Genomic DNA, 27155 nt, shown 5'->3' with positions numbered 1-27155 from the left:
TTTTTGAAATTATTTGAATATGTTAAATAATTTGATTGTAATTAGAAAACTATAAGGTTAACTATAAAAAGATGAGAGATCTATGAGGTTATTCACTTTTGAGAAGAGATAAATCCCAGTTATTTTTTTTTAAATTTTTAGTTATTTTAATTTCTTATTATTTTTCATATTTAGCTTTTTTAGATAATTAATAGACATAATCATAGTTTAGTAGCTTCTTTGTAATTCTGATGAGCCCTTAGAGTGGATCATGATTTTATCCTGACCATTTGCTCCAGATCCATTTGACCTGTTTTACTTTGGAGGCATCTCACATGACTTTGGTTAGTTTGAAAAGAATGTTTCTGGTTTCAGTATGTGTGTAAGAGCAGATCTTGCTTGGTTCATTCAATTTATAGATAAACATCGAGATATGATTCCCTATTATGGACCCATAACAAGTTGGAGCAAAATTGAAAAAAAATGCAAGCAAGATCTAGACTTGAGGTCCAATCTTCTTCAACCCGAGGAGATTGATGCAAGAGTGAAGCAGAAGACTCGAGTCAATGAAGAATATGTTTGAATCTATTTTAGATTTTAGATTTTAGATTTTAGATTTTAGATTTTTTTCAAAAAAAGTGGCTCATTATGTTTGATCCATACTATTATATGATAAGTTTCATCTTTATTTTGGAAGTTATCTGAATAAATTAATTAATTTGATTGTAATTGGAAAACTCTCATCTATAAAAAGATGAGAGATATAGGAGGTTGTTAAGTTTTGAGAATAGATAAATCCCAGTTAATTTTTTTTAAATTTTCAGTTATTTCAATTTTTTATTATGTCTTATTTTTTAGCTTTTTTTAGATAATTAGTAGAGATAATCATAGTTTAGTAGCTTCTTTATAAATAGGACGGATTTACATCACTAACTAGGCTAGGTGTAGAATAATTATATGGAGCCAGACGCCCATTACATGTGAGGATTGGATCCAGCTTATGTCATTTTCTGTTTTCAATTTCTCAATCAGAAAAGAGAAAAGAAAAAAATGCAATTGTGGATCTAGTTGGTGGCATCAAGCCAAGCTCAGATCCATGGAGATCTTTATTTGGCCCAACCTAGGCCTGGCTCATTTACTAGTCAGGTCGGGCCAGGCCCAACTTTTATTATGCATGTGCTGCAGTACGCCGCCCAAACATGGCCCATCTCAGTTTGGGTACCCGACCCAGTGGCCACCCTTACATCCAAGCCATTTGGGAGAGAGGATTTCTCTTGTCATGGAGCAATTAGCTAGCACTTTAGATTTTTATGTGAACTTGAAGAAGACAGGAATTGAGTGATGAAGAGGAAACCATAATGGCCCATATTTGGGGGCAGAAAAATCATGCCCAACAAACTCTTCAAAAAATGGAGTGAAACTAATAAGCAAAATTGGGTACATGCTTATATTGAGGCTTATAGTTATGTTTTAGGGTTTTTTTTTTCATAATGTTGAAAACTAGAATGTATACCAGGGGTACAGCTATATCTGTTGTCTTTTCCATTCCTATTTATAGATATAATTGCTTAGAGAGAGTGGTTCACATTACACATCATCTTTCTTTTTTGATTTATTGATCACCTCTACATTTATTGATCATCTCCCTAGGGTTTGTATCTTGGTTTTTATTTTCGTGAAGAAAGCCCCCAATTGCTACCCTTGAAAGGAAATTGTGGGTCCCCATTATTCAGTACCTTTTATCTTCAAGAATTGAAGCAGATGTCAGGCATTTAAAGTAAGAAGAAAAGTGGGATCTATTTGTGGGTGTTAATATGGGCATTCAAATGGATTACTATGATGTGCAAGGAAACGGGTCTGGGGTGGACTTCAATTAGTTAAACCCTTCTTTTGTTATATAATCAAGGAAAAAATAACCATTAATTAGCATAAATTATCATTTATTAGTCCAAATAACCTTATCATAAATGTAGGGGCATAGCTTTTGGTTTTTTCATGTTGTAAAAAATGGAACAATGAAAATAGATGGTGAGTGCCTGATCGAATTGATCTGGTCACGTAGGAACAATGTTCAAATCTCTGGATATGTTAGGATGCCTCAGCTGCATACATCACTGCACTTTTCACTTGACACCTATCGTGATGATAAACGGTTTGTCTTGTTGTGACCTTATCTTGGATTTTCAATACTTCTGTCGCTCCATCCCCACAGATACAAAGGCTACCAAGAAGTAGGAATAGGAGAGCACTGATCTTGGGGTTTCGAGACACCCTATTCACTGAGTGGGTGTCCCTCAATTTGGGCCTTGCAACGAAGAATACATCCCCCAGTATCAAATTCATGTCACTTCAACTGGAGATATACAAGTGAAGCCGCTAACCAGGAGCCTTGGTAAGCATGCCTTAGAGTTTTGCACTGCCAGCATAACAACTGTAAATATGGCAGGCTGAGTCAGCACGACCAGGTCTTTGGGTGCGATTTTTTTCGGGTTATAAATAGAGAAATAATGATAATAATGAGTTCCTATGAATTTGCATTGGATTTTGCATCTTCAGTTTTGCATAGTGTAGTCTGTTCTCATCTTAGGTGGTGCACTGGTTATACAAATGGCATGTGGAGCCAGTGCTTGCACATCATTTGGGATTACTGAAATGTAGAAATCTCGAATTCCCAAGTTTGGCTGGGAAAAGGATGAGTATAGCAAAGATGTTTACGTGCAAAATTAGGTTGAGTTGATGCCCTTGGCGACTCACATATGGAAATCGCTTGCCAACTTATTTGGCAAGAATTTGAAACCAGGTGTCAATCTGAAGCACGACTTGGTCAGATAGACATGTAGAAAATTCATGAAAAAGGATGTTCAAGCAACCTGGGATGACAATTTTTGAAGTGACGAACAGGACCTTACAACAGGTATCGAAGGAGGTGATTCACGGAGTGCAGGAGCAGGTGATGTGTATTCTCAGGCACTCATAACACCCAATGGCAATCTAATTGAGCCACCTACAACACTGAGAACCACCTCCCAGGGGATGGGTTAAGATCAACATCCAAAGTATTTTTCAAGAAAAATGATACATTGGATACAGGGTTCGCACTCCAGAAGGTTATATAGTGGAAGCAGGGTGTTTTTCACAAAATGGGAGATTGGAGGATAGAGAATGATCAACATGGTTAAAAGATTATAAGCCCCCGAAGGTAGGGGTCCAAGAGAACATTTGTTTAGTACAATTTTGATAGGATTAACTTTAGTTATAGCTACTATAAAGCTCATTTTTGGTTAAAAACCTAGCACTGTTAGCGAGACAGGGAATGACAAGACTTGAAAATATGAGGTCCCCCAGACTCGCACGCATTGACAGAATGGTGATTTTTTGTACTCAAATCACAACTATTAGAGCAATGAACGGGTCTGCCTAACCCCAGCTGGATTATCAAAAAAAAAAAATAGGTTGAGTTAGGTGTGTTGATTTTGAAAGGCAATAATTCAAATGTAATGAACAGAAGAAGTTGATGGATTTGAAGCTCTAATCAATATCAAACCTCTGAAATGTTACCCAGCACTCATTTAACTGGCACTCACTTGACTATAATGTGACCATACGTTAAACTTGTTAAGAAACAAACTGTTCAGTATGAAGACTAATGTCATGCATGACCATGACCGATCTTGTCAATATTATTTGTGTTGAGATCTCAAACTAGATGGTCTATTTATATCAATTATATTTAACAAAGTTGAGATGCCAATATCAAGACAATCAAATCTATCTCATCTAACTGGCACTCACTCGACTGTAATGTGACCATACGTTAAACCTGTTAAGAAACAAACTGTTCAGTATGAAGACTAATGTCATGCATGACCATGACCAATCTTGTCAATATTATTTGTGTTGAGATCTCAAACTTGATGGTCTATTTATATCAATTATATCTAACAGAGTTGAGATGCCAATAACCATATGCTCTATTTAAATTAGTTGAATCTAGCAATTTTTTTTTGTTTTGTTTTTCTGGTTTTCAAACAAGAGACGGTGTTTTTTTTTTGTTGAAGACTTTGCTGATTGTTTATGTATTGAGATGTGCAAAATTACAATCATGACAGAGACTGAGATATTTTCATGCTGGGAAATGAAAACCAAAAAAATACAAAACCTACTAAATGAAACATGTCATTGGATTTTCATGATCTTATTGTGTTTTTTTTTTAAATTATGTCCGTACATATGTGATCTATATGCATTGTTTTTTTAGGAATCACTCCTTAGAACATTTTATCCCATGCATGGATAGGTGTTTATAAGGTTTCAAAAATCAACAGACTACAATTTTCATAATTTTTTGAAGCTCCAACCATCATTTTTTCATCCAAAATGTATAATCCAAGTGGCAATTTTTAGTAAATCAATCATGCTGAACACATCTATGGGGTCAGAAATTCGAAAAAAAAAATGCAGAAAATCCACTGTCGTGTTTCATACAGTAGGTTTTGTATTTTGTAGGTTTCTATTTTCCTTTTCATGCATATACTGTCCAACTCATAAGCATTATTAGTCTAATAAGAGACTTCATACCCTCACAGTTGTAATGTTTTACAAAGAAATTGTAGTATGGGATATAAAAAGAACTAATCGAGAAAATATTTGAAAAGCAAAAATTATAGGGAAAGATAGGCACCACAAGGGGAACCATGTGCTTCATTTTAATCGTAAATAAATTCAAGGATAATCTTATATGGGCACTTGATGTATGGTTAATTTTTTAAAGAATTAACCATACATCAAATTTCAAATATTCAAAATATATGCCTAACTTTTTAAAGAATTCTCAAATCACCGTTTTAAGTTACTTTCTGTTCACTTAATTCTAGTTAACTCTTAAAAATGTGAGCCTTGACCATTTTTTTTTTTTGGAAAACAAAATGGTGTTTGAGAGAATGAAGAGGGTGATTTTCTTGGTTTTCATTTTCTCAGAAGTTGATACATGGAGATTGCCAAAGGCATTTGGTTGAGGATGGAATGACAATATCGTACTACCCTTGACGTCTGCAACAAGAGAGAGAGAGAGAGAGATGAACAAGTGAAGTGTAGAGAGATAGAGACTGATGAACAAACGTTTTATTTAAATATTTGAAACTTAATGCGTCTAAAGGTATATGGACAGTAAAATATGCGTAAATTGCCATTTTTTTTTAGCCTTTTTGTTCGTGGGATCGTCCACGCGTTAGTGTGCGCAGAGGGAGAGTTTAATTTGGAAGCTTGGTAGTGTTTTCGAAGCCCCGAAACTAATGAGTAGTCTTTTCTGTCATTGAGACTGAGCTCAACAATGATTCCAGCAATTTATGGCCTGTTAGGTTCTGACTTTTCGTTTTCACCCCTCCCAAAAATTACAACAGAAAGTAGGGGTGGCTACTTCAGATCGGATACTACGGATTTAGGGGGGCTGCTCCTGCTTTTTAAGGTAGTTGGCTCACAAGTGAGTGAGAACACTACTTATTAATAAGCTTCTTTAAAAGAAATTGAGAAAGGTTTGTTTTCTCGCTTAACGAGAGAGGGCAGGAGCTAGCTTTTACTCTTTGATGGTACCTCTCGATGCCTGCCCCTTCAACGCGTACCCTAGCCCTCTAGTCTGACTATACCTAAATACTAGACGTCCTCACAGGGGACATATGTTCTCTCTCTCTCTCTCTCTCAGTCAAAATAAAGTCACTTTTACTCAAACTGACATGTCTCTCTCTCTCTCAAAGAATGGAGTTACTTTTACTCAAGCTGACATCTTTCCTCCCCTCCCCGGAGGTAAAGGAAAGATTCGTACAATGACCTTACACGAATTGACACGGCTCTCTCTCTCTCTCTCTAAATCGATAATACTTTGATGTCGATCTGATGGATTTACTCCCCTTCAGAATTCAAGTATCTAACAAAATCATATTAGTGAACCGAACAGAGATGGGTATTGATTACATAGATTGTCACTTTTTTTTTTAAAAGGCAGGCTGGGGTAAGGCGGAAGCAGATCAGGTCATGCTGAACATGAGCTATTTTGCTCATGCAGACATCGTGGCCGTCTGTTTGCATTTTGGATGAATGCCACGTGGTTTTGTTGACTTTTGAGCTTTTTAAAATGCAAATCGGACGGCCACGATGTCGGCATGAGCAAAATCGCTCATGTTCAGCATGACCTGATCTGCTTCCGGGTTAGGCAGACTCGTGCCAGTTATACAACTATACCATGCTTTTAAACCTGCAACGTCCCAACACAAAGTGATGTGCACTAGGTTAGCTGCTCCTACCAGACAAGCGGAGCCCCTGTTGGTTACTTACATTGGCATTTACATTCACAAAGTTTTTGCTCTCTCTCTCTCGCTCTCTCTCTCTCTCTCTCTCTCTCTCTATATATATATATATATATATATATATACTCCCCAATTCAATTTTTACTGTGGTGAAAAGGGTTCAATTGTCTGGTAACGACATAACCTCATTGTTCTATCGATGTCGGATGTTTCCTCCTTGTTGGGGGTTCTTGGAGGCTCGAACCCTAGCAGGCACTAGATGCATGTGGATCTCCTTTTGCCATTTTGTGCACCACTTGGTCGGCATAAGATGAGACCGCTTTTATACGAATGCATTCTACAGTATACAAGACGATTGAGACATCCATACCTCCCTTGCTTTTTCACCAATCTTTCCTAGAGGCTCTCTCTATACTTCTTGGTGAAAGATTGGAGGGGTTCTCAATTTACTAGAGAAACTATCATTCTGAAAAATTAAAGTACCAGCCTCACATGGATACTCAATTTTGGTCCCCCGTCATGTCGTATCGTGTCCCCTTATCTATTAGTCATATTGAAAACTTTGCAAAAAATGGCCGTATCTATATATTCGCAGGCGTATCCATGTGACAATTAATAGAAATAATTTGTACTTTGTCAAGCCAAGGCTTTTCTTTCTGCATATATCTTTGCAAGATGTGATTGTAAAGAATAGCTTTGTTTAATTGAACATAGGAATGGGTTCTTGGTATAGTAATGGGATAAGGAATGGGCATATTAGAAGTTTTGGGGAATCTCTAGAAAAGGTAGAAGTTGAAGGAATGCCATCCATGTATGTGTTTTGCATATCTAGAGAGCTTGAAACAACAGCTGTATATGCGTACAAAGAGGTGATTTGATGCCTGCTTGAGGAACATAAAGGGAGGGAAGACAGGTAGACTTGGAGAAGGGCACTCAAAAGTGACACCATGGAACATTAGGCAACATTTTTAGTTTATCTTTCAGACAAAACTGAAGGAAAAAATAGCACTAGCAGCTAGCAAGGCTGACCTCAGATCACGTAGATGGGACACCACTTGATTATGGCAATGATGATCTTCTTAGAACAATTTTTTACGCTTCTTCATCTATAGGATAAGGACTTTTTTGGGACTTATGGTTAAAGGTATTAGAGTAAGTTGTCTCTTAAGTGATTTTCTTGCTTTATTTATGTTCAACAAGTGATTTTTTATTTCAAATTAGGGGTCTATGTTGAAATTCCCTCAAGCTCAACGCTTAGGTGAATGTACTTCAAATCTAGAGCACGGTTGAGGCATCAAATGGGCTATTCAGGAATCAATGAACATGGTACCTAGGTAGGTGCTTAGGAACCAAAATGGTTCTTTTTATATAACAATGTCTTTCAACTTGTATGCCTTAAGCTAAAACACCTAGCCAAGTGTGCAGAGCCCTTGTAGGCAATAGCTCATAATGCTTTGCAATGGAGGAAGAAGTTCTTTGTTTGCTCTTAGTTTATAGGCTAATTAATTGTCTTCACTTCTATATTAACTACGGCAAATCTTCAAACTTTACAGAGCTAATTCTTCTCGCTTTCAATGCAGCTCAGTGACTCTAGACCCCTTTTAGTCAGAGCCTGGTTAATAGGTGGGCTGACATCAAATTCATGGACCAAAAACGTCCGTAATGAGTTAATGGCTCTCCTCTTGTTCTCGCCAACCCTATATGTCATTCAAAAGACAAACGTGACCATCAACCAGAGGCATCTACACCAATTAGAGAAAATAAAAAACCCACAGGTTTTCTTTCAAAAGCCAAACCTTTCTGGTATCAAAACTACCCTTCCTTTTTCAAGTTAAAGCACATGAAGTGTGTTTGAAATTAAACAAGTCTTTTTCAGTAAAACTTTAAAAATCAATAATATAAATGAACCTCTTCTTCTTTAATGTCGTTAAAATATACTCAATCTTACTTTAGATATGTTTAAAACATGAAAGATTACATTAAAAACTTCAAAAAATATATGATGTGGATCAATTTTATGTGTGTGTCTGCACACACACACACACACACACACACACACACATATATATATATAGGGTTAATCTACCATTAAATGTAGTCATTCTTTGGTGAATTTTTGCCTTTCCATATACTGACAAGTATGGAAATGCCCCGACTTGTCACAAATCCAGATTTTACTTGAGCAAACAAGCAGCTTCAAAGCCCTTCACTGTTTACCAATATCATCATCATCATCATTGTGAAAAAAAATGAAGGCCAAAAACCACTTTTGTACCTTGTGAAAATTTGTGTAAATTAGTTGTGAAAACCAGGAAGCATGTCATTTTCAAGCTGCATAGTTGTTCATTTAAGCTAATTTAAATAAATTCCCTCTAAAAAATCGCAAAAAAGGAAACAGATATCTACAAAAGTCTATTTAATGATCAACAATCCCTAAAGAGTGTAAACTTCATCTTGGACACAGAGCAGCAGGAAAAAAAAAAAAAGGAAGACCAGTCAAATATAGAGAAGTTTTCTTGCATGGCCAAGCAAAATACAGGCCTTTCTTGCTCTGTCCCTCATCTTTATATAGACCATTCTGCTCTCTCCTTCTGAGCCCCCCGCCCACCTACTTTCCTTGACTTGCCATTGACACTGATATTTCTCTCTCTTTCCTCCCTTTTTCCCTTTCAATTATCATCAATCTATCCCCCCACCAATGTCGGCCTTTGCAGACAACCCTTTTCTAGACTTTGAGCTCCAGACCGATATGAACCACAGCAGTAGCACTAGGCTCTCTGGTTTTGAGACCATGGAGAGTGGCTCCCCTGTCCTTCCTTCCTATGATGGCCATTTGGATCATCATCACACAGGTGACACTGGCTTTGTGAGCCAGATTATGAAAGAGATGGAGGACATGCAGTGGAAGGAGGAGGACGAGCCTGAGATTGTTGATGACCATTGTGATTTCCAGAAGTCCATGGAGCGAAAGAAGAGGAGCTCTAGTGTCCCCTGCAAGGTAAAGCAAAACCAGGAAACCCCACAAAGCAAAACACCAAGAGAGAAGTTTGTGGCTTTTTTTGTGGGGTGTTTATGAATCTTTGAATTTTGCAGGAAACAAAGGATGGGAAAGCAAAGAAAGCGAAGGTTACCAATAAAACAAAAGAAACAGAGGAGAAGAACAATGGGAAGGAGAATGAAGAGTCTACCAAAGGTTACATTCATGTGAGGGCAAGGAGGGGTCATGCAACAGACAGTCATAGCCTTGCAGAGAGGGTAATAGTCTTAAGAGAATGCGAATAGTTGATATAAAATTGAAATAAAAAACTGAAGCCGATGTTTTTTTAATTGGTAAATGAAGGTAAGGAGAGAAAAAATCAGTGAGAGGATGAAGATGTTGCAGGAACTTGTTCCTGGTTGTGACAAGGTTTGTCAAATCAAACATATTTTTTCAGGTTTACTTTTCCCTAGCTCCTTTTTTATTTTGTAATTTTGAAGCTTATTTCATCCCCTTGTTAAACAGGTTACAGGAAAGGCTCTCATGTTGGATGAAATAATCAACTATGTTCAATCCTTACAAAATCAAGTGGAGGTAACTAGTCAAGAGTCCCTGGTGGCCTTGTTAATTATCTTACTGTATCTTACTGTTTCTAATATCCTTAGTTAACTAACCCTTAACTTTTAACCATCTGCAGTTTCTATCCATGAAGCTTGCTTCTTTGAATCCTACGGTGTACAATTTCAGCATGGATTTCGAGGACTATGATGTTAAGCAAGAGGTACAAAAAAATTTCAGATGGAAATTTTCCACTAAACTTACCTCTAGCTCTGTTTACATGTTCTGCACTTTATTTTTTTCCTTTTCTGATCTTTTTTTTACTTTTGAATCTTGCAGAACATATCTGCACCATTACCAGCACTTCAAGAGCCAAATTTCTCACCACCCACAGCCCAATCTGAAAAATTTTCTCGAGTTGGTGATGCTACTGCTTTTCACATAACAAACAATCTCTCCATGAACGGTTCAGACTATTCTCTGTTACTTCACAACCTGAACCAAAACGCTATATCTCAGGTATGAAAAGTTGAAAGCCAAGTAAAGAGTCCCTCAATTTCTAGTTTTTATTATTAAAAGTAGAAAAAGGATAAGTGAAACCAAAACATATTAGAGTTTTCCTTTTCTGCTTGTTAAAGGGAAATGGTGGTCTTCGATGGACTATGGAGAACCAAAGGCAGAGGTTCACCGATCAAGGATTGCTGAAGAAAATGGGTTTCTTTCAGTAGAAAAGTAGACTATGCACATACATGGTCAGTCCAAATTTTCAGCATCAATTTCACAAAATCCAGTACTATCTGCTACATCAAAATCTAAATTCTGTTTCCCTGTTTTCCTTTTCATATTTTTTTAATGGTTTCATAATTTTTTAATAGTTTACTTTTTTTATTAATATAACTTTGTCTTCAGATTTGAACAGGGGACGTTCTATGACCAAATCCAGCAGTTTCTGAGAAACCCACCTGAAAATAAAGCATCTGCCTCCCAAAAGTTTTAATGAAGCGGGCATCGTCAGCTGAACATCCCTGTTCATGGGTGTTTTCTTGCAAGACACTGAATGTGGGAAGGAAACGTAGCAATAAGATAACAGCCAATCAAAAATAAACTAGCCTCTACTTTGTTCCATTTTTATCCTTTTTCCCCTTTTTCTCTGTTTACCATTCTCAATGGCGTACAGTTTCATGAGATGACTAGATGCTGGTATGGGCCTATTTGGAATCTTCCTCTCTCTGTGTGTTGAAGATTTGATGCATTCTTTTCCCTTACTAATCTACTGGACTCTTTATGTTGTGTAAGCTACAGTCCTACAGGGAGAAAAAGATACACGTGTGTGTGTGTCGGTGTGTATGTGCGTGCGCGCTCCATTTTAACCATCTGCAGCAACAATTTACATCACATAAGTAAGCTTATCACTAATCGAGTCGAATTCCTTCACAAGAGAGAAACTGTGGGTGTGTGGGAGCGCGCACCATTTTAACCATCTGCAGTAATAATTTACATCACATAAGTAAGCCCATCACTAATTGAGTCTAATTCCTTGACGAGAGAAAACCTATATTTCTCTCTCTGCGTGTGTGTGCACCATTCTAACCATCTGCAATAACAATTTACATCACATAATCTCGCCACTAATTGAGTCTAATTCCTTGACAAGAGAGACTCTCTCTCTCTCTCTCTCTCTGCATCATTTTAACCATATGCAGTAATAATTTATATGGCATAAGTAAGCTCATCATTAATTGAGTCTAATTCCTCACAAGAGAAAGTTTTTCTTTTTAATATTCAATAGAAAAGGGTTTATTGCTTCACAAACCCCCATACTTGGGGTCTAAGGTCATGTCCCATCTCATGGTTGCAGACGGCATCTTTTCTTACTATTGTGACATCACCATCAGTGGGAGAGCAACCCTGGTAACATAATTTCCTTGTCCCTTCAATGGCGTGACTATAACACAATAGTCCCCCAAGGTAAATTACCAAGCAATGCTTGTGTACATGCTAAGATTTCTTCTGGCTGCACTTCATCTAATGGTTTCCTGTCACTTCAATGTTCATGTCATGCCTCTAGTTGTCCGTATCAAGCTTAATCTAATGTTCAAGACAAAACTGTCAACAATAAAGGTCATAAGGCACTTAAGATCACCAAGTTATTTGATATAGGCTGCTGTCATTATCTACTAAAAGAACTTCAATGAGGAAAAGAAATGTGGATCCTTCCAAACTGGAGTTGGTCATGAATGATCAACTTCAATTGTTGGGGGTAATTTACGTATTGGTGCCTAATGTTTGGTGAATTTACTTTTAGTTGTCTCCCGTTTAATGTATTAAAAAAAAAAATCTCACTTTTTCAGAAGCACTAAGGCTGGGGGTGCCAATGGGTCGGGTTTGACCCGGACCTGATCCGTACCAAACCCTATTAGAATTCTGGTTGGACCCTAAGGGTCCCGTTAATATATGAACCTGTTTGACCATAAGCTTTTAATTCCCTTTGGTGATACTTTTGTGGATTATTATGCACACATATAGCTCTGAAAATACCAAATAAAATCCTTTAATGATCAACAACTTGTGGTAGGTGTGCGGCCACAGTGCAAATATGCACAGCATTGTATCTTGTTGCCATAAAAGGAGCAACCCACTGTCTTGTTTCCATATAAAGAGCTGCAACTTTCAGTATCCAAACCAACCGGGCCTCCGCTTGCCTGGCAGGAGCAGGTAGTGCACGTCACCTTGTGTTGGGACTTTGTTGCAAGTTCGAACCCTAAATGGTAGGGTTGTATAACTTGTAGGGGTCTGCCAAGCCTCAGCTTTCTCTATCCAAAAACCAAAAAAAAACACTTTCAATATCTCTCTATAACTCTAAAATATCTTCCACGTCAGTTGGTTGTTCCCTTAGATATATTTTACTTTTTTCAACAGGTTTAGCCATCCCACCAGGACTCTGCACACTTGGCCAGGTGGATCAGCTTTAAGTGTTCAAGTTGTGATGTGAGAGACTTCGATATCCAGGGTGTGCGTCTAGTAAAGCTAGCCGAGAAAACTCTCTGATGGGTGAAGGGAAAATACTCGTAGATATATATAACGTTGGGTAACCGAGCCAGGCTACTCGTGCTTAATTCATTTATGATAAACCCATGCGCTCCGCGTGTAAGCTCATCACGAGCTAATTATGAGCAAGCTCGTTTCTTAAAAAAAACTAGTTGTTTTTTAACTATTTCTAATTATGAGCAAGCTCGTTTCAAAAAACATGATCTACAAGTCTATTCTCACTAACTCGATCATGTTAAACACATGTAACGTTCAGATCTATCATAAAATACTTAAAACCTATGGGGTAGAATGAGAAATAAGGCGTAATATGTTCATTTATCATATATATATATATATATATATATATATATATATATATATATATATATATATATATATAGGGGAATGAAAACAGCCTCAATGAAAACTCTCCCAAACCTCTTTGATGAATTTTTTTTTGTGTTTTTTTTAAATTATGACAGTACGTGTATTCAGCATGATTGATTTACTCCCTTCGCGTAATTCAGGTGACTCCGTTCCTTTTTATCCTTGAATGAATTCCCCCGACCACGATGCGAACGAGCCCGCCCTCCTTTCTTTTCTTTCATTGGACTACTGCCCCATTCCATGATTAAGGCTTTAGGAAACGAAACAACGCTACAAGTTTGGTTGTAAGTTGACACTTGGATCATGAATTTTGGATAGAAAAATTTGTATTTGGAGCCTAAAAAAATTATAAAAATTGTATGCCATTGATTTTGAAACTTATAAAAACTGTTTCGGAATTAGGTGGTCCAAGAATGGATTCCTGTAAAAACAAACATATAGATCACATTTGTATGATCAGAATTTTAAAAAAAATAACCAAAATCCATTAAAATGTCCATTGGAGAGGTTTGGGAGTGTTTTTTCATTGAGGAGGTTTTCATTTTCCTATATATATATATATATATTGAAAGAGAGAGAGTCACTAGAACAACTAATGTGTGAAACACTATTTTCATGGATTTTTTGTTCTTTGCTCTTGAATCTAATGGTATGGGTGCGATCTACATGCTTGGTTTTATAAAGGCCTCTCTTGAATTATCCTATTTTTTTATGCATAAACGAGATTTTTTTTTAGGCTTTAAAATCAACGGCTCGTAATCTTCATATGTGTATATATATATATATATATATATATATATATATATATATATATATATATATATATGTCACTAGAATATGAGAACTGAAAATATGAAAAGTAATGTGTGAACCGCAATTTTCATGAACTTTTTGTTCTCTTTAATCTAACCCTGCAGATGTGATATACATGCTTAGTTTTATAAGAACCCGCTTTTGAATCATCTGATTTTAATGCTTAAGCAAGTTTTTTTTAAGGCTTTAAAATCAATGGCTCATAATCTTCATAAGTATTCAAGTGTTAAAAAATTATGCTTTTTTTATCAAAAAATACACAATCCAATCCTTAATTCCTAGCAAAGTCACCATGCCAAGCACATCCACATGGTTGGATTTGCAAAAAAGTGTTGAAAACGCCCATATTTCTACTTTTCATATTTCAATTCTCATATTCTAGTCTAATATATATATATATATATATCATAAATGAAATATGTTTACCAATCAAATATGTTTATTGGTATGAACCAAGATTTTCATAAGTTTTTTTTTTATTTTTTTTTTAAATTTCACCATATGGATGTTATCAAGATGCTTGGTTTTTATAGAAACACTCATGGATCATCCAATTATGATGTATAAAAAGAATATTTTAAGGGTTAAAAATCAATGTCTTATAATTTTCATAAATATCTAAGCATAAAAATCATATTTCTTTATCCAATTAAGATGATTCAGTAGTCAATTCCTAACAAAATAGACCACGTTGAATGCATTTACAGGGTTAGATTTGCACCAGCAAACATACTTGGTTGGTAAACATATTTCAGTTTTCGTATATGTATATATAAACGTTTTTGTTCCTTCTACGGCTCAAATTGAGTTCCGCAAAATGCGTTCTTTCCCTAACTTCTAGTGATTTATAATAAATGATCGTATCCGTGATCCACAACTTGTCTCCAAGCCAATCCAATTAAATTATTGCACTTTTGATTATGATTTGATGATAGAAATCTATTTGGAGTATTCACAAGAGACAAACCAGATAGTTATTAGTGCCCGTTCCATGTCTCTAAAATACATGATTGGTGAACCAATTCCTAAGCCTCTTAAAATAAGACTTTTAAACTCTTATCCTTACGATTGTTGCCTTTACATGTAGTTTGAACAATAGTTGGCAAAAACTGATTCAAAATAAGTCTTTTTAAATTCAAATAATCGTCACAAATACTTGCTTTTTTTTTTTTTTTTGAAATGTTTAAAATAGGAAAAGCTCAATAATAAAAAAAATCAATCATGAATCCAATTTGTTTTGGATCTCAGGTTTGTGTTACATTGTCATGAAATTGAACCTCATAGTTTCTAATGTCATGATTTTTTAATGACAAATCTCAAGCATGTGTGTCCGTTCATTGACCTCATTTTATAAAGTTAAAATGAAGGCTGCCTATATATTTTTTTAAGATTTATTATACGGAAAAACCTTATCGAAGACTTGGTCGCGCTGGCCAGCCTGCCATACCTGCTGTCGTCATCCCAAAAGCATAAAACTCTGAGGTAAAGGTGGGCAAGGCCGCCTGTATTGTTTGTACATATGTATATGCCATTTTTAAATGCGCCCCCTTAAAAAAGGTTCATAACCCACATAAAAAAAAAAGTGTTTTTTTAATGAAATGTCAAATACCCTTTTCTTTTTTTAGTTACACTTTGGAAATTTCTGTTCACCGATTTTTTTCCAAAAAAAATCAGATTAACTTCATCCCGTTATATTTTGCCACGTGGCTGAACTTAAAAGCCGTCAAGGAAAACAATTGGATTGAGGTTCAATCTGCAAAAGACAAGTAATCGCTACATCAGATGTGCAGTCAGCCTGCCTATATATATATAGTTAACTACTAAATGCTTAGGTACTAAATGGATGGTAAATCGCGTTGTTCGTTCATCGCATCCATTGATGGATGGTCATGAGAAAAAAAAGTAGCGTCAAAACTTACGAAAATGATGAGTTTTTCCGCTAAAAGAGCACGGCGACAAAATTGGTGCCACTAATGCTCTTGGCAGAAAAACGAGTATTAGCAGTGACAAAAAATGTTGCTAATGACCTTTAGTTGTTTTTTGTCGCCGTTAATACTAGCTTTTTCGCCCATGTTATTAGCAGAGACAATTTTGTTGCCCATAAATTTGGTGGAAAAAACTCATAAAAATTGCTATTTTTTTTGTTTTGCAATGGACGGTCAACCTGCTTGACCACGAGTTTAGTATGTATGAATTTTGTAACTACCAAATATATATATATATATATAGCCACTAGAATATAAGAACTAAAAATATGAGAACTAATGTGTGAACTGCAATTTTCATAGATTTTTTTGTTCTTTTCTCTTAAATCTAACGGTGCAGATGTGATATATATATAGTCTCTAGAATATGAGAAATAAAAATATGAGAACTAATGTGTGAACTGCAGTTTTCATGATTTTTTTTTGTTCTTTTCTCTTGAATTTAATCATACAGATATGCTTGGTTATATAAGAAACTGCTCTTGAATCATCAGATTTTGATGCATAAATGAGATTGATTCCTAGCAAATTCACCATGTATGTCAAGCACATCCACATGATTGGATTTGCAAAAAAAGTGTTGAAAATGCTCATATTCTAGTGGCTATATATATATATATATATATATATATATATATATATATATATATATTATAATAGTTTGTATGCACAAACCACTTACATATCTTATTTTTTTAAATTATTTGATCAATCTGACCCCATTAGCTAGATTCTAGATGATCTGTTCATATATATAGTCAATAGAACATGAAAAAACTACCATGTGAACTGGCCATTTTTATCATTTTTTTTTCAAATCTAACCATGTAAATGTGTTCGGCATGGTGAACTTGTTAGGAATTAACCATTATATTGTGAATTTTCAATGAATAAATACAAATTTTAAAAAAAATTATGCTTGAATATTTGTGAAGATTATGAGTTGATTTTAAAGCCTTAAAAAAATTTGCTTATGTGATTAAGGACCAGTCCTTATAAAACCAAGTGCCTAGATCGCGTCCTTGTTATTAGATTTAAGAGAAAAGAACAAAAAATCCATGAAAGTAACAGTTTACTCAATAGTTCTCATATATATATATATATATATATATATATATATATATATATATATATATATAGAGAGAGAGAGAGAGAGAGAGAGAGTTTTATTTTTTTGTTGTTATTCATGAAACTAACCTTACAGATGTTATCTACATCTTTAGGCATAATTTTATAGTAGTGATCGGCTATTATATCATCTAATTACGATGTGTAGTCATAATTTTATGAGCCTTAAAAACTCAACTGGGCATAATGTGCGATATTTTCTTAGCTCATAAAATCATGTTTTTTCATTGAAAATGCATGATCCAAAAGCCGGCCCTAGAATTTGGACCATGTTGAATTCATCCATGAGGTCAGATTGGGCCAATGCGACCTGCACATATGATTTTCAGCTCATTTGGATGGTAACTATATATATATATATATATATATATATAACGAGTGAATCTCCTGAAATCTCGCTAGCCTCGCATGTTGTCTATGTCGCTTACCTGCACATCGTTCTCACCGGCCCAGTGCTTCTAGCCAATCACGGGCTATCATCTTCCCACGTCAGCTATCCGTCATGCCACGTTTGAATGTTGTGTCATGCATACATGGACTATGTGCATCATGATTCACGAGAATGCCTTGCCGCGATGTGGTTGGGACCCACCAACACACGTCCTTTGTGGAGACTCGGAGCCAACTCTGACCCACGGTGGGCTCGGTTCATCTTAATTGGGTACAGGCCAATAACGTGGATCCATCCTCAGCCATGAGCATCATGGATAATGGATGTGCCAATGAAAGTGACATGATGTGCCATGAGAATGCCACGTCATGGACCCATCCAAACATCTTCCCCGATTTGGGTCCATGCATGTTGGTCGAGCCAACCTGGCATTTCACTTTTTTTGCAATTCTAACCATGTAGATGCGGCACGGTGAACTTGGTAGGAATCAACTTTGTGTATTTTCAATGAATAAATATAACTTTTGAATGCTTATTTCTCAAAAAAATCATTTTTATGCTTGAATATTTAGTAAGATTACGAGCTGTTGATTTCAAAGACTCAAAAAAATAAATTGCTTATGCGTCATAGTCATAATTGAATGATTCAGGGGCCAGTCCTCATAAAACCAAGCATGTAAATCACATCCTTATCGTTAGATTTTAGAGAAAAAAAACAAAAATCTATGAAAGTTGCAGTCACTCACTAGTTCTTTTATATATATATATATATATATATAGTAGGCGGTAGCTGCACAATCATTAGAAGCGCAACAAAAAATGAGACAACGCCGTGTGATGTCAGCATTTTTTTCTATCAAAGGACTTTTAACAGCAACTTTTTGTGGCCGCTAAAAGTCCTAGCAGGAAGCTTTAGCAATGACTTTTGTGGATGGCAGTGGACCGGGGCAGGGGACAAGGTCTCCACCCCCGCCCCGTCTCTAAAATGTAACCTTCATCCCCGATCCACCCCCGTGACGAGGGAGACTTTGGACCTCCACCCCCGCCCCGTCTCAATATTCTAATCCCCGCCCCCGCCCCCGCCCCCGCCCCCGCCCCCGCCCCGTCCCGTCCCCGTCCCCGTCCCCGTCCCCATCCCCTATAAGAAAATCATATAGTCATCACCATTCACAAGAATACCCACTTCATGCGATTACTGATAGTAGAATCATAGAAAATCCTCATAATGGGCAACCAAACAGTCACATTCCTCTAAATTTGATAGAAAAATAAAGACATTGTTGATATATATGCAAAAATGATGACAAACACAAGGCATTATCCACTTACAATTCAAGTTTATGGAAAAAAAACCAAGCCGATAAAATTTATATTCATAACAGAAAATCAATAATGAAAACAGATCAATCATCTTCAATGGCAACCATAAAGGACCAAATTTGGGTTTCAAATATGACTACCGTTAGCATCAGAACAGCCCAAATGGTACTCCAATTTGAGAACCCATTAAACCATCAGAGAGAGAGAGAGGGAGAGAATATCAGAGATGGAATAACAACAATATGACAAAAAATCCAAGTCCTCCAACAAGAAAGAGGGACTGCAATATGACAGCAAACCAAGATCAAGGCATTGAAGACGGTGAGGTGCTGTGAAAAACTCTCCTCCATCGCACGCGTGAGAGAGAGAGAGGCTTGGGGAGGCAACAACAGAGATGGAAGGAGAGAGAGATGGTGTCGGCCAACGGTGGTCGGCGACGGCCCGACTCCAACGATAATGCAGATGGGGAAGCCGAAAGGGAAAGAGGCGACGGCCCGGCTCCAGGGTTAGGATTTAGGAATTTAGGGAGTTAGGGTTAGTAAACAATAAGAGAAAATATAAAGGGGATGGGGCGGGGCGGGGCGGGGCCGGGACGGGGATGGGGCGGGGCGGGGGAACGTGTCAGTCCATTCCCGCCTCCATCCCCGCATGGGGATGAATTTTAACCTTCATCCCCGCCTCCATCCCCGTTTCATGCCCTCCATCCCCGGTCCAAACAGGGCGAGGCGGGGCGGGGCCCCGCTTTCCCCCAGTCCACTGCCATCCCTAGATGCTAAAGGTCTTTATTGGCCACAAAAGTTGCCGCTAAAGGTCTTTCATGAAAAAAAATATTGAGTGTCCATCAAGTCGTGTGATGGACGTTGAGCATCGTACCGCTGGTAGTTTCACTGCTAATGGATGTGCAGCTACCACTCTCTCTCTCTCTCTCTATATATATATATATATATATATTGTTAAATGTGAAATGCTTAGTTACTAAATCGGTGGTCAATTGCATTGGCCGTTCATCACACGCATTGATGGACGGTCACGTACCAAAAAAATATAGCATCAAAATGACGAGTTTTCTGTTAAAGCGGCATTATCAGCGACAAATATCGCCACTAAAGGACATTAGCAGCGATTTTTGTCGTTGTTAATACTCATTTTTGCCCATAGCATTAGCGGTGACAATTTTATGCCCTTTGGCGAAAAACTCATCAAATCCATGGTTTTTTGTTTTGTTTTGTATTGGTCATTCATAAATGCACGCAATGGACGGTCAGTGCTTTTGACCACAGATTTAATACCTATTGATTTCGCAGCTACCAATCACTCTCTGCGCGCGCGCGCACACACACACACACACACACACACACACACACACACACATATATATATATATATATATATATATATATATATATATATATATATATATATAGAGAGAGAGAGAGAGAGAGAGAAAATTTGGTAGGTTCTTAATGATATGTGCTTAATGGGTGTTTCTGCTCCTTCGATATTTTTTTCGCAGTTCTAACCCTATAAATGTGTTGGGCATAGTTGATTTACGAGGAATCCACACCGGGATCATGTGTTTTCGATGAAAAAATTATTTAGAACATCAAAAATTTATAAAGATTTTGGACTGTTGATTTTTCAAACATTATAAAAACCCACCCATGTATCAGAATCAGACACTTCAAGAGTTAATCTCTATAAAATCAAGTACATAGATCATATATGTACTGTCAGAATTTAAAAATAAAATGAAAAAATACATTAATGCGCTCCTTCAGCCCACCTTCTCATTCTCCTTAAAAATCATTGCTTTTAGCATTTTTTCTCGCATCTAACACCATAAATGTGATCTATAGGTTTTGTCTAATGGGAATCGGCTTTTGGATCACCTGAATCAGGTTTTTCCAATGATCCAAAATCAATGGTTGTGAAGGTTCCAATTTTTCCTATCACATAAGAACATAATTTTTCGTCCAAAAACATGATCCAAAAGCCGATTCCCACTACATCGTTCATGCTAACACATTTAGTTGTTCAGTTCTATGGTAAACACTTCAAAACAATGGGGCAGAATGAGAAATGGGACCTAATATGTTCAGTTCTCATATATATATATATATATATATATATATATATACATATATATATATATATATATATATATATATATATATATATAGAGAGAGAGAGAGAGAGAGAGAGAGAGAGAGAGAGTTGAATATTGGGTCCCATTCTCCCCATTCTGCCCAATAGTTTTGACGTGTTTTATGATAGATTTGAACCATTATATGTGTTTAACATGCTTGATTTAGTGAGAATTGAGTCTTGGATCATGCTTTTTTGATGAAAAAAACATTTTTAAGAGCTAAGAAAAACTGGTATTTTCCTAGCCATTGATTTTAGATCACCGGAAAAACCTGCATACCAGTCAGATTTCGGTGATCCAAATTTTGGTTCCCTCTAAACAGAACCTAAAGATCACATCTATGGCGTTAGATGTGAGAAAAAATATCAAAAAATGTGATTTTGAGGCGGCAGATGGAGAAAGTGAATAGAACTCACACATTACTCTCTCACACACACACATATATATATATATATATATATATATATATATATATATATATATATATATATATATATATGTGTGTGTGTGTGAGAGAGTAATGTGTGAGTTCTATTCACTTTCGGCGGCAGATGGAGAAAGTGAATAGAACTCACACATTACTCTCTCACACACACACACACACACATATATATATATATATATATATATATATATATATATATATATATATATATATATATATATATAGAGAGAGAGAGAGAGAGATGGGTAGGTGCAAAATTGATGTGCTAAATGATACATGTTAAATGGTTTTTTCTGCCCTTCTAATGTTTTCATAGTTTCGACCCCATAAATGTGTTGAGAATGGTGGATTTACGAGGAATCCACACCTGGATCATGTGTTTTTTATTAAAAAATGATATTTGTACCCTAAAAATTTACAAAGATTTTGGGCTGTAGATTTTTCTAACCTTATAAAAACCCACCCATGTCTCGGAATTGAACACTTCAAATTGTTGATCCCTATAAAATGAAATACATAGATCACATCTATATGATCAGAATTAAAAAATAAAAACCCTAAAAAACTCATTTAACACGTTTCATTTAGTACCTATCATTTCTCACCTACCCATTACTATATATGAGTTTTTTTTTCTTTTTTCTTTTTGTTATTGTTCTTCATGAAACTAACCTTACAGATATGATTTACATGTTTAGGTTAGTGGAGGTCGGCTCTTATATTGTTTAATTACAATGTGTAGGCATAATTTTATTGAAAAATCAATAGTGTACAATGCGCAATACTTTCTCAGCTCATAAAATCATGTTTTTTCATCCAAAACACATGATCCCAAAGCTGATCCCTAGAATTTGGACTATTTTGAATCCATCCATGAGATGGGATTGGGTCGATAGGACATATGCATATGATTTTGCTCATATATATATATATATATATATATATATATATATATATATATATATATATATATATATATATATAAACACATTTCTTAGAATCTAACTCATTCTGGATATCACCATTCAACTATTACCATCACTAATAAACATTGCTTATTTTGATCCTCAGTTTTTTTCTTTGTTTGGCTTTCCTGTGTACAGAGAGCTAGCTTGATCAGGCAGGAGCTCTCAAAGTTGCAAAAGGAGAGTGGGGCGTGAGAAGGGCTGATTTCAATTTTGGATTTATGGGTTCTTTCTTTGTTTATAGGGAACGGTTAAGGATAGTTCAACTTCTTTATCACTTTGTTATTTGCCCTGTTTTGGCTTCAAATTGAGTACTAGGGTGCTTAGCAGTAAAACAAAAGGTTTATTCTCTTTTTTTCCTAGGAAGGACTACCATTTTGTATTTCAATATGCCTTTGTTCAATTTTAGAAAACTTTTTCGTTGTTAAATGCTCTTTCAATGATTCATAAATCTGCAGCACCTTTTAATTTAATTCATTCTTCAGATATGCACAACTTTTTCATGGATTACACAGGGTGGTTGAATGTAATAAGCGATCATGTCCAGAAATTCTCTTATTAATTAAATCTCAACATATACAAGAAATGGTTTGATACGGGAAGAAAATTGATAGGTTGTTTGTGTTATGGTTGTTACTCATTAGTGACTTCAATCAACTTCATGCTTATGATCTCACCTCAGTTCAAAGCAAATTCACTCAAAAATTATGGTCAACTAGAATATTGCAGAAACACCAAGGAGGACTAGACAGTTGTTTTTGTCAGCCTATTTTGTTCATCTCTTGATCTTTGACTTTGCAGTCCAACGTCACATTGTGTAACCTCTTGCTGTTTCAGCCTTGTCAAGGAAGAAAGATCCTGTTGAGACCTCGATCTTATCTGGATCAGTTGAGATGGTCAAAAGAGGCCATGCTAGCTCTTCCGCAGACACCATGCCGACCACTGAATGTATTCAAGCCTTGTTACTTTGTTAAATTCTAGACTAATAAGTATGATAAACACATAATTTGCATTGCAATAAACTTTTTAAGTGATGAATGTTATTGTTCAGCTGGAGACTGAATTTCTGTAAACCAATAATACCAAAATTGTCTCAAAATTGGCTCTTCTTTCTCAACCGCTAATGTTTATAGACAATGCAATATAATCACTAATCAACTAATAGTACAAATGGCACACCCGTACACCCGACTGAGCCCCATGTGGTTATCAGTCGGGACCCCGGAACATGCACTGTAGCTACAGTGCATGTTGTGTGTGTGTGTGTGTGTGTGGGGGGGGGGGGGGGGGGGGGGCATATAACCTGTCGCCGACATCGATGATCACAACAAGCCTGCTGTATTCCTAACCGTACTTGATTATCACCAACCTCCCGATCTATACAAACCTTTTGAACTGCTAAAAAAAATATAATAAAATAAAAATTAATATGAGAAAATTAGTATCAACAATCTACTCTTCAACAAGGAAACATGAGAAGAAAAACCAAAGAAAATAAAAAAAGAAAAGAAAAATAAAACCCTAGGGTTTTAAGATAAGAGTCACCATGGTTGACGATTTATGGTTCAACTAGAGTGAGAGAGAGAGATGTAATGAGAAGAACACGTGAAAAAAAAAGGGCTGCAAGTAGGTGAGGTGTGAGAGTTATGAGTTCGATGTAAATGATTTCAGCTGTCTTATCTAGGATAAGCTGATGGTTCAGATCTATGCAACGTAATTACAAAGCGAGGTGGTAGCCAGAGAGAGGGTCGAATGATGGCGGCAAGAGCTCGGCTGAGAAAGCGATCGCATGAGAAAGCGATAGCATGAGAAAGCAAGAGAGATCAAGCACCACTGCTGTGGGACCACAAATCACCTCCCAATGGCCTGCTGCTTTTAAGTCTGACCGTTGGATCAACATGTTTAAGTGTCTTTAAGTAACTAACTTTTAAGCAGCCACACTGCTCTCTCTCTCTCTCTCTCTCTCTCTCTCTATATATATATATATATATATATATATATATATATATATATATATATATATATATATATATATATATACACTGTTGGTGTCACGGGCCTATTTCTTCAATAAGTCAGTGTGGTGTGACGGTCCTTCCTTACTACCACAAGCTTTCAGTTGTTCACTTGCAACTAATTTGTCACGGGCATAAAATGCTTCATAAACCCGCGATATGCCAAACTGCCCAATCTGACCAGCCAAATGGTCAAAGGCCGCGCACAAACACTTTTTCATATGCTGAATTATTTTCATTGGTCCTATGCACCACCTCGTGCGCATGCCTAGAAGAAGTTGTTCAAGCGTATTTTCAAATGCGAATTTCATCTAGTCCATACCACTTAGTGTATACTCGTCCCATACCAACTATCACTTCCAAAAATGACACAAACTTTGCCTTAGACTTGCGTGTCATGGAGCGTATTGCAACTCCATGCGCACGCTACAACAAAACCTCACCACTGAATGAACAAGACCTTGTGGCCTTCAGTACAAATACCAGTTGATGATTGAACACCATATCGAAGAGCACCACCCAATTGAGATTATATCATTCATAGACATGAAAAAGAACATTTCGACGTGATAAAATCGGAAGGGTAGATATAGATCCAAACCTATCATACAGAAGAAGATTTTGAAGAAGGCTAAGAGAGAATCCATGTCGAGCCTTGGCTGTAGGTGTGGATGAGGAAGGGGAAGCATGTCCGAAGGCGGTTTTCTGATGAAGCATAGTCATCAAGAAAGGGGCAAAGAAACTGAAACCTATTAAAGATGGTGTTGTCGCAGGGAGTGACGGCACGCTGTGAGGAACAGAATGGATGTCGACGTCCGGTGTTGCAGTGATGTCGTCTGGTGTTGTCATCCGACGAGTAAAAGAAGAATGTTGATTCACTGAGGATTTTTAGAAGAGAGGAGAAAAGGGCAGTTACTGTAGAGGAGAGGAGAGAGAGAGAGAGAGAGAAACACGATGGGGGTTTTTGAAAGAAAAAGGGTCGACTGCCATTTGTTTTTAAAACAAGTAAGTTATCGATTCTATTTTATTTTTTTAATAACCAACTACCAGTCGACTAATCGTCAAATGTCAGTCGACTAAAAAGTTCAGTTTTGAAAATTTTCAAGTAAAACAAAGATTTCAAAAATAAATTATAAGTCTAATAATGAGAAAATGCCTAATTCTCTTCTAATTCTCATAAAATCTTTGTTTTTGAGTGGTTTAATAAAGATGTCGGCATGTTATGCATTTGTGGGTATAAAATTTTAAGAAATATCTCTTTTTCAAACATGATCTCGTAAAAAATGATGTCACACTTCAATATGCTTAGTTCTTGAGTGCTGAACATGTTTTTTTGAAAGATTTATAGCACTAGTGTTATCACAATAAATTATCATTATGGAGTAATTCAAACCAAAATCTTTTAAAGTTTGCTTCATCTATAGTACTTGTGAATATGCTAAACTAGCCACTATATATTCTGCTTCAGTAGTTGAGAGTGATACTGAATTTTGTTTTTTACTAAACCAAGAGACTAAAGAATATCTTAAGAAGTGACAAGTTTCACTGATACTCTTGCGATTAGATTTGCTTCCAGCAAAATCTGCATCACTATATGAAACTAAATCGAAGGAAGATGATTTTGAGTAAAACAAACCAAAGTTTGAAGTATCTTTCAAGTATCAAAGAATTTGTTTTATAGTAATTAAGTGAGATTCCTTCAGATTAGCTTAAAATCTTGCACACATATAAACACTAAACATTATATCAGGCTGACTAGCAGTTAAGTATAATAGAGATCTAATCATACCTCTGTAGAGCTTGGTATCTACAATTTTACCATTTTCATCTTTGTCAAGAGAGGTAGTTGTGCTCATAGGATTTTTTTTTTATTTAGATGAGTCCATGCCAAATCTTTTAAGAATTTCAATTCATCCATCAAGCTCATTTCAAACTCTTCCTGCACAGCTTTAGCAAAATCTTTGCAAAGAGAATCATTAGTAGAACTAAATATTATATCATCAACATAACTTGCACAATAAGAATATCTGAATTTAGATTTTTAATAAATAGAGTCAAGTCTACCCGACCGATGGAAAAATCAGATTTTTCTAGAAAACTTTGTAGTCTTTCATACCATATTCTTGGTGCTTGTTTGAGTCCGTATAAAGCTCTTTTTAATTTGTAGACTCTTTCTGGGTATTTTTCGTCTTCAAATCCTGGAGGTTGTTCTACGTAAACTTTTTCATTGATGTATTCATTCAAAAATACATTCTTAACATCAATTTGGTATAACTTAAAATTCATGTAGCTAGCAAAACAAGCATCATTCAAATTGACTTCAATAGAGCCACTGGTGCAAAGGTTTCATCAAAATCTATGCTTTCTTCTTAGTTATAGTTTTGTGTTACTAGCCTTGCTTTATTTTGAATGACTTCGCCGTTCTCGTCTACCTTGTTCCGAAAGACCCATCTTGTTCCAATTACCAGATGATCCTTTAGTCTATCAACTAGATCTCATACATCATTCCGAGTGAATTGGTTAAGTTCTTTAAACATGGCCAAAAGCCAAAATCCATCATCACAAGCTTCATTGATATTCTTTGGTTCTATTTTTGATATGAAAGCAAAATTTGTAATATATTCTTCCAATTGACTTCTAGTTTGGACACCACTCTTTATTTCTCCAATAATCTACTTATGTGGATGATTAGGAAGTTCTTTCGAAACTGGTAGAAG

At 36.2% G+C, this 27155-nt stretch overlaps 1 protein-coding gene across 1 annotated transcript; it reads left to right on the top strand.

Annotated features, from left to right (window-relative positions):
- The first annotated feature begins 8988 nt into the window (after positions 1 to 8988).
- Positions 8989 to 11031, top strand: LOC149840410 (basic helix-loop-helix protein 80-like). The gene is made up of 8 exons (XM_090004421.1): positions 8989 to 9276; positions 9372 to 9533; positions 9619 to 9684; positions 9781 to 9849; positions 9953 to 10036; positions 10153 to 10332; positions 10452 to 10565; positions 10723 to 11031. The coding sequence occupies exons 1-7, from the start codon at positions 9028 to 9030 to the stop codon at positions 10539 to 10541; spliced, it is 900 nt and encodes a 299-aa protein (XP_089860547.1). The 5' UTR covers positions 8989 to 9027; the 3' UTR covers positions 10542 to 10565; positions 10723 to 11031.
- The last annotated feature ends 16124 nt before the right edge of the window (positions 11032 to 27155 follow it).

Source organism: Nuphar pumila, chromosome 4 (assembly GCF_984573655.1).
Source record: "Nuphar pumila chromosome 4, dmNupPumi1.hap1.1, whole genome shotgun sequence".
In the NCBI taxonomy this organism is placed as follows: Eukaryota; Viridiplantae; Streptophyta; class Magnoliopsida; order Nymphaeales; family Nymphaeaceae; genus Nuphar; species Nuphar pumila.
This window is presented reverse-complemented; position numbering and strand designations above follow the sequence as displayed.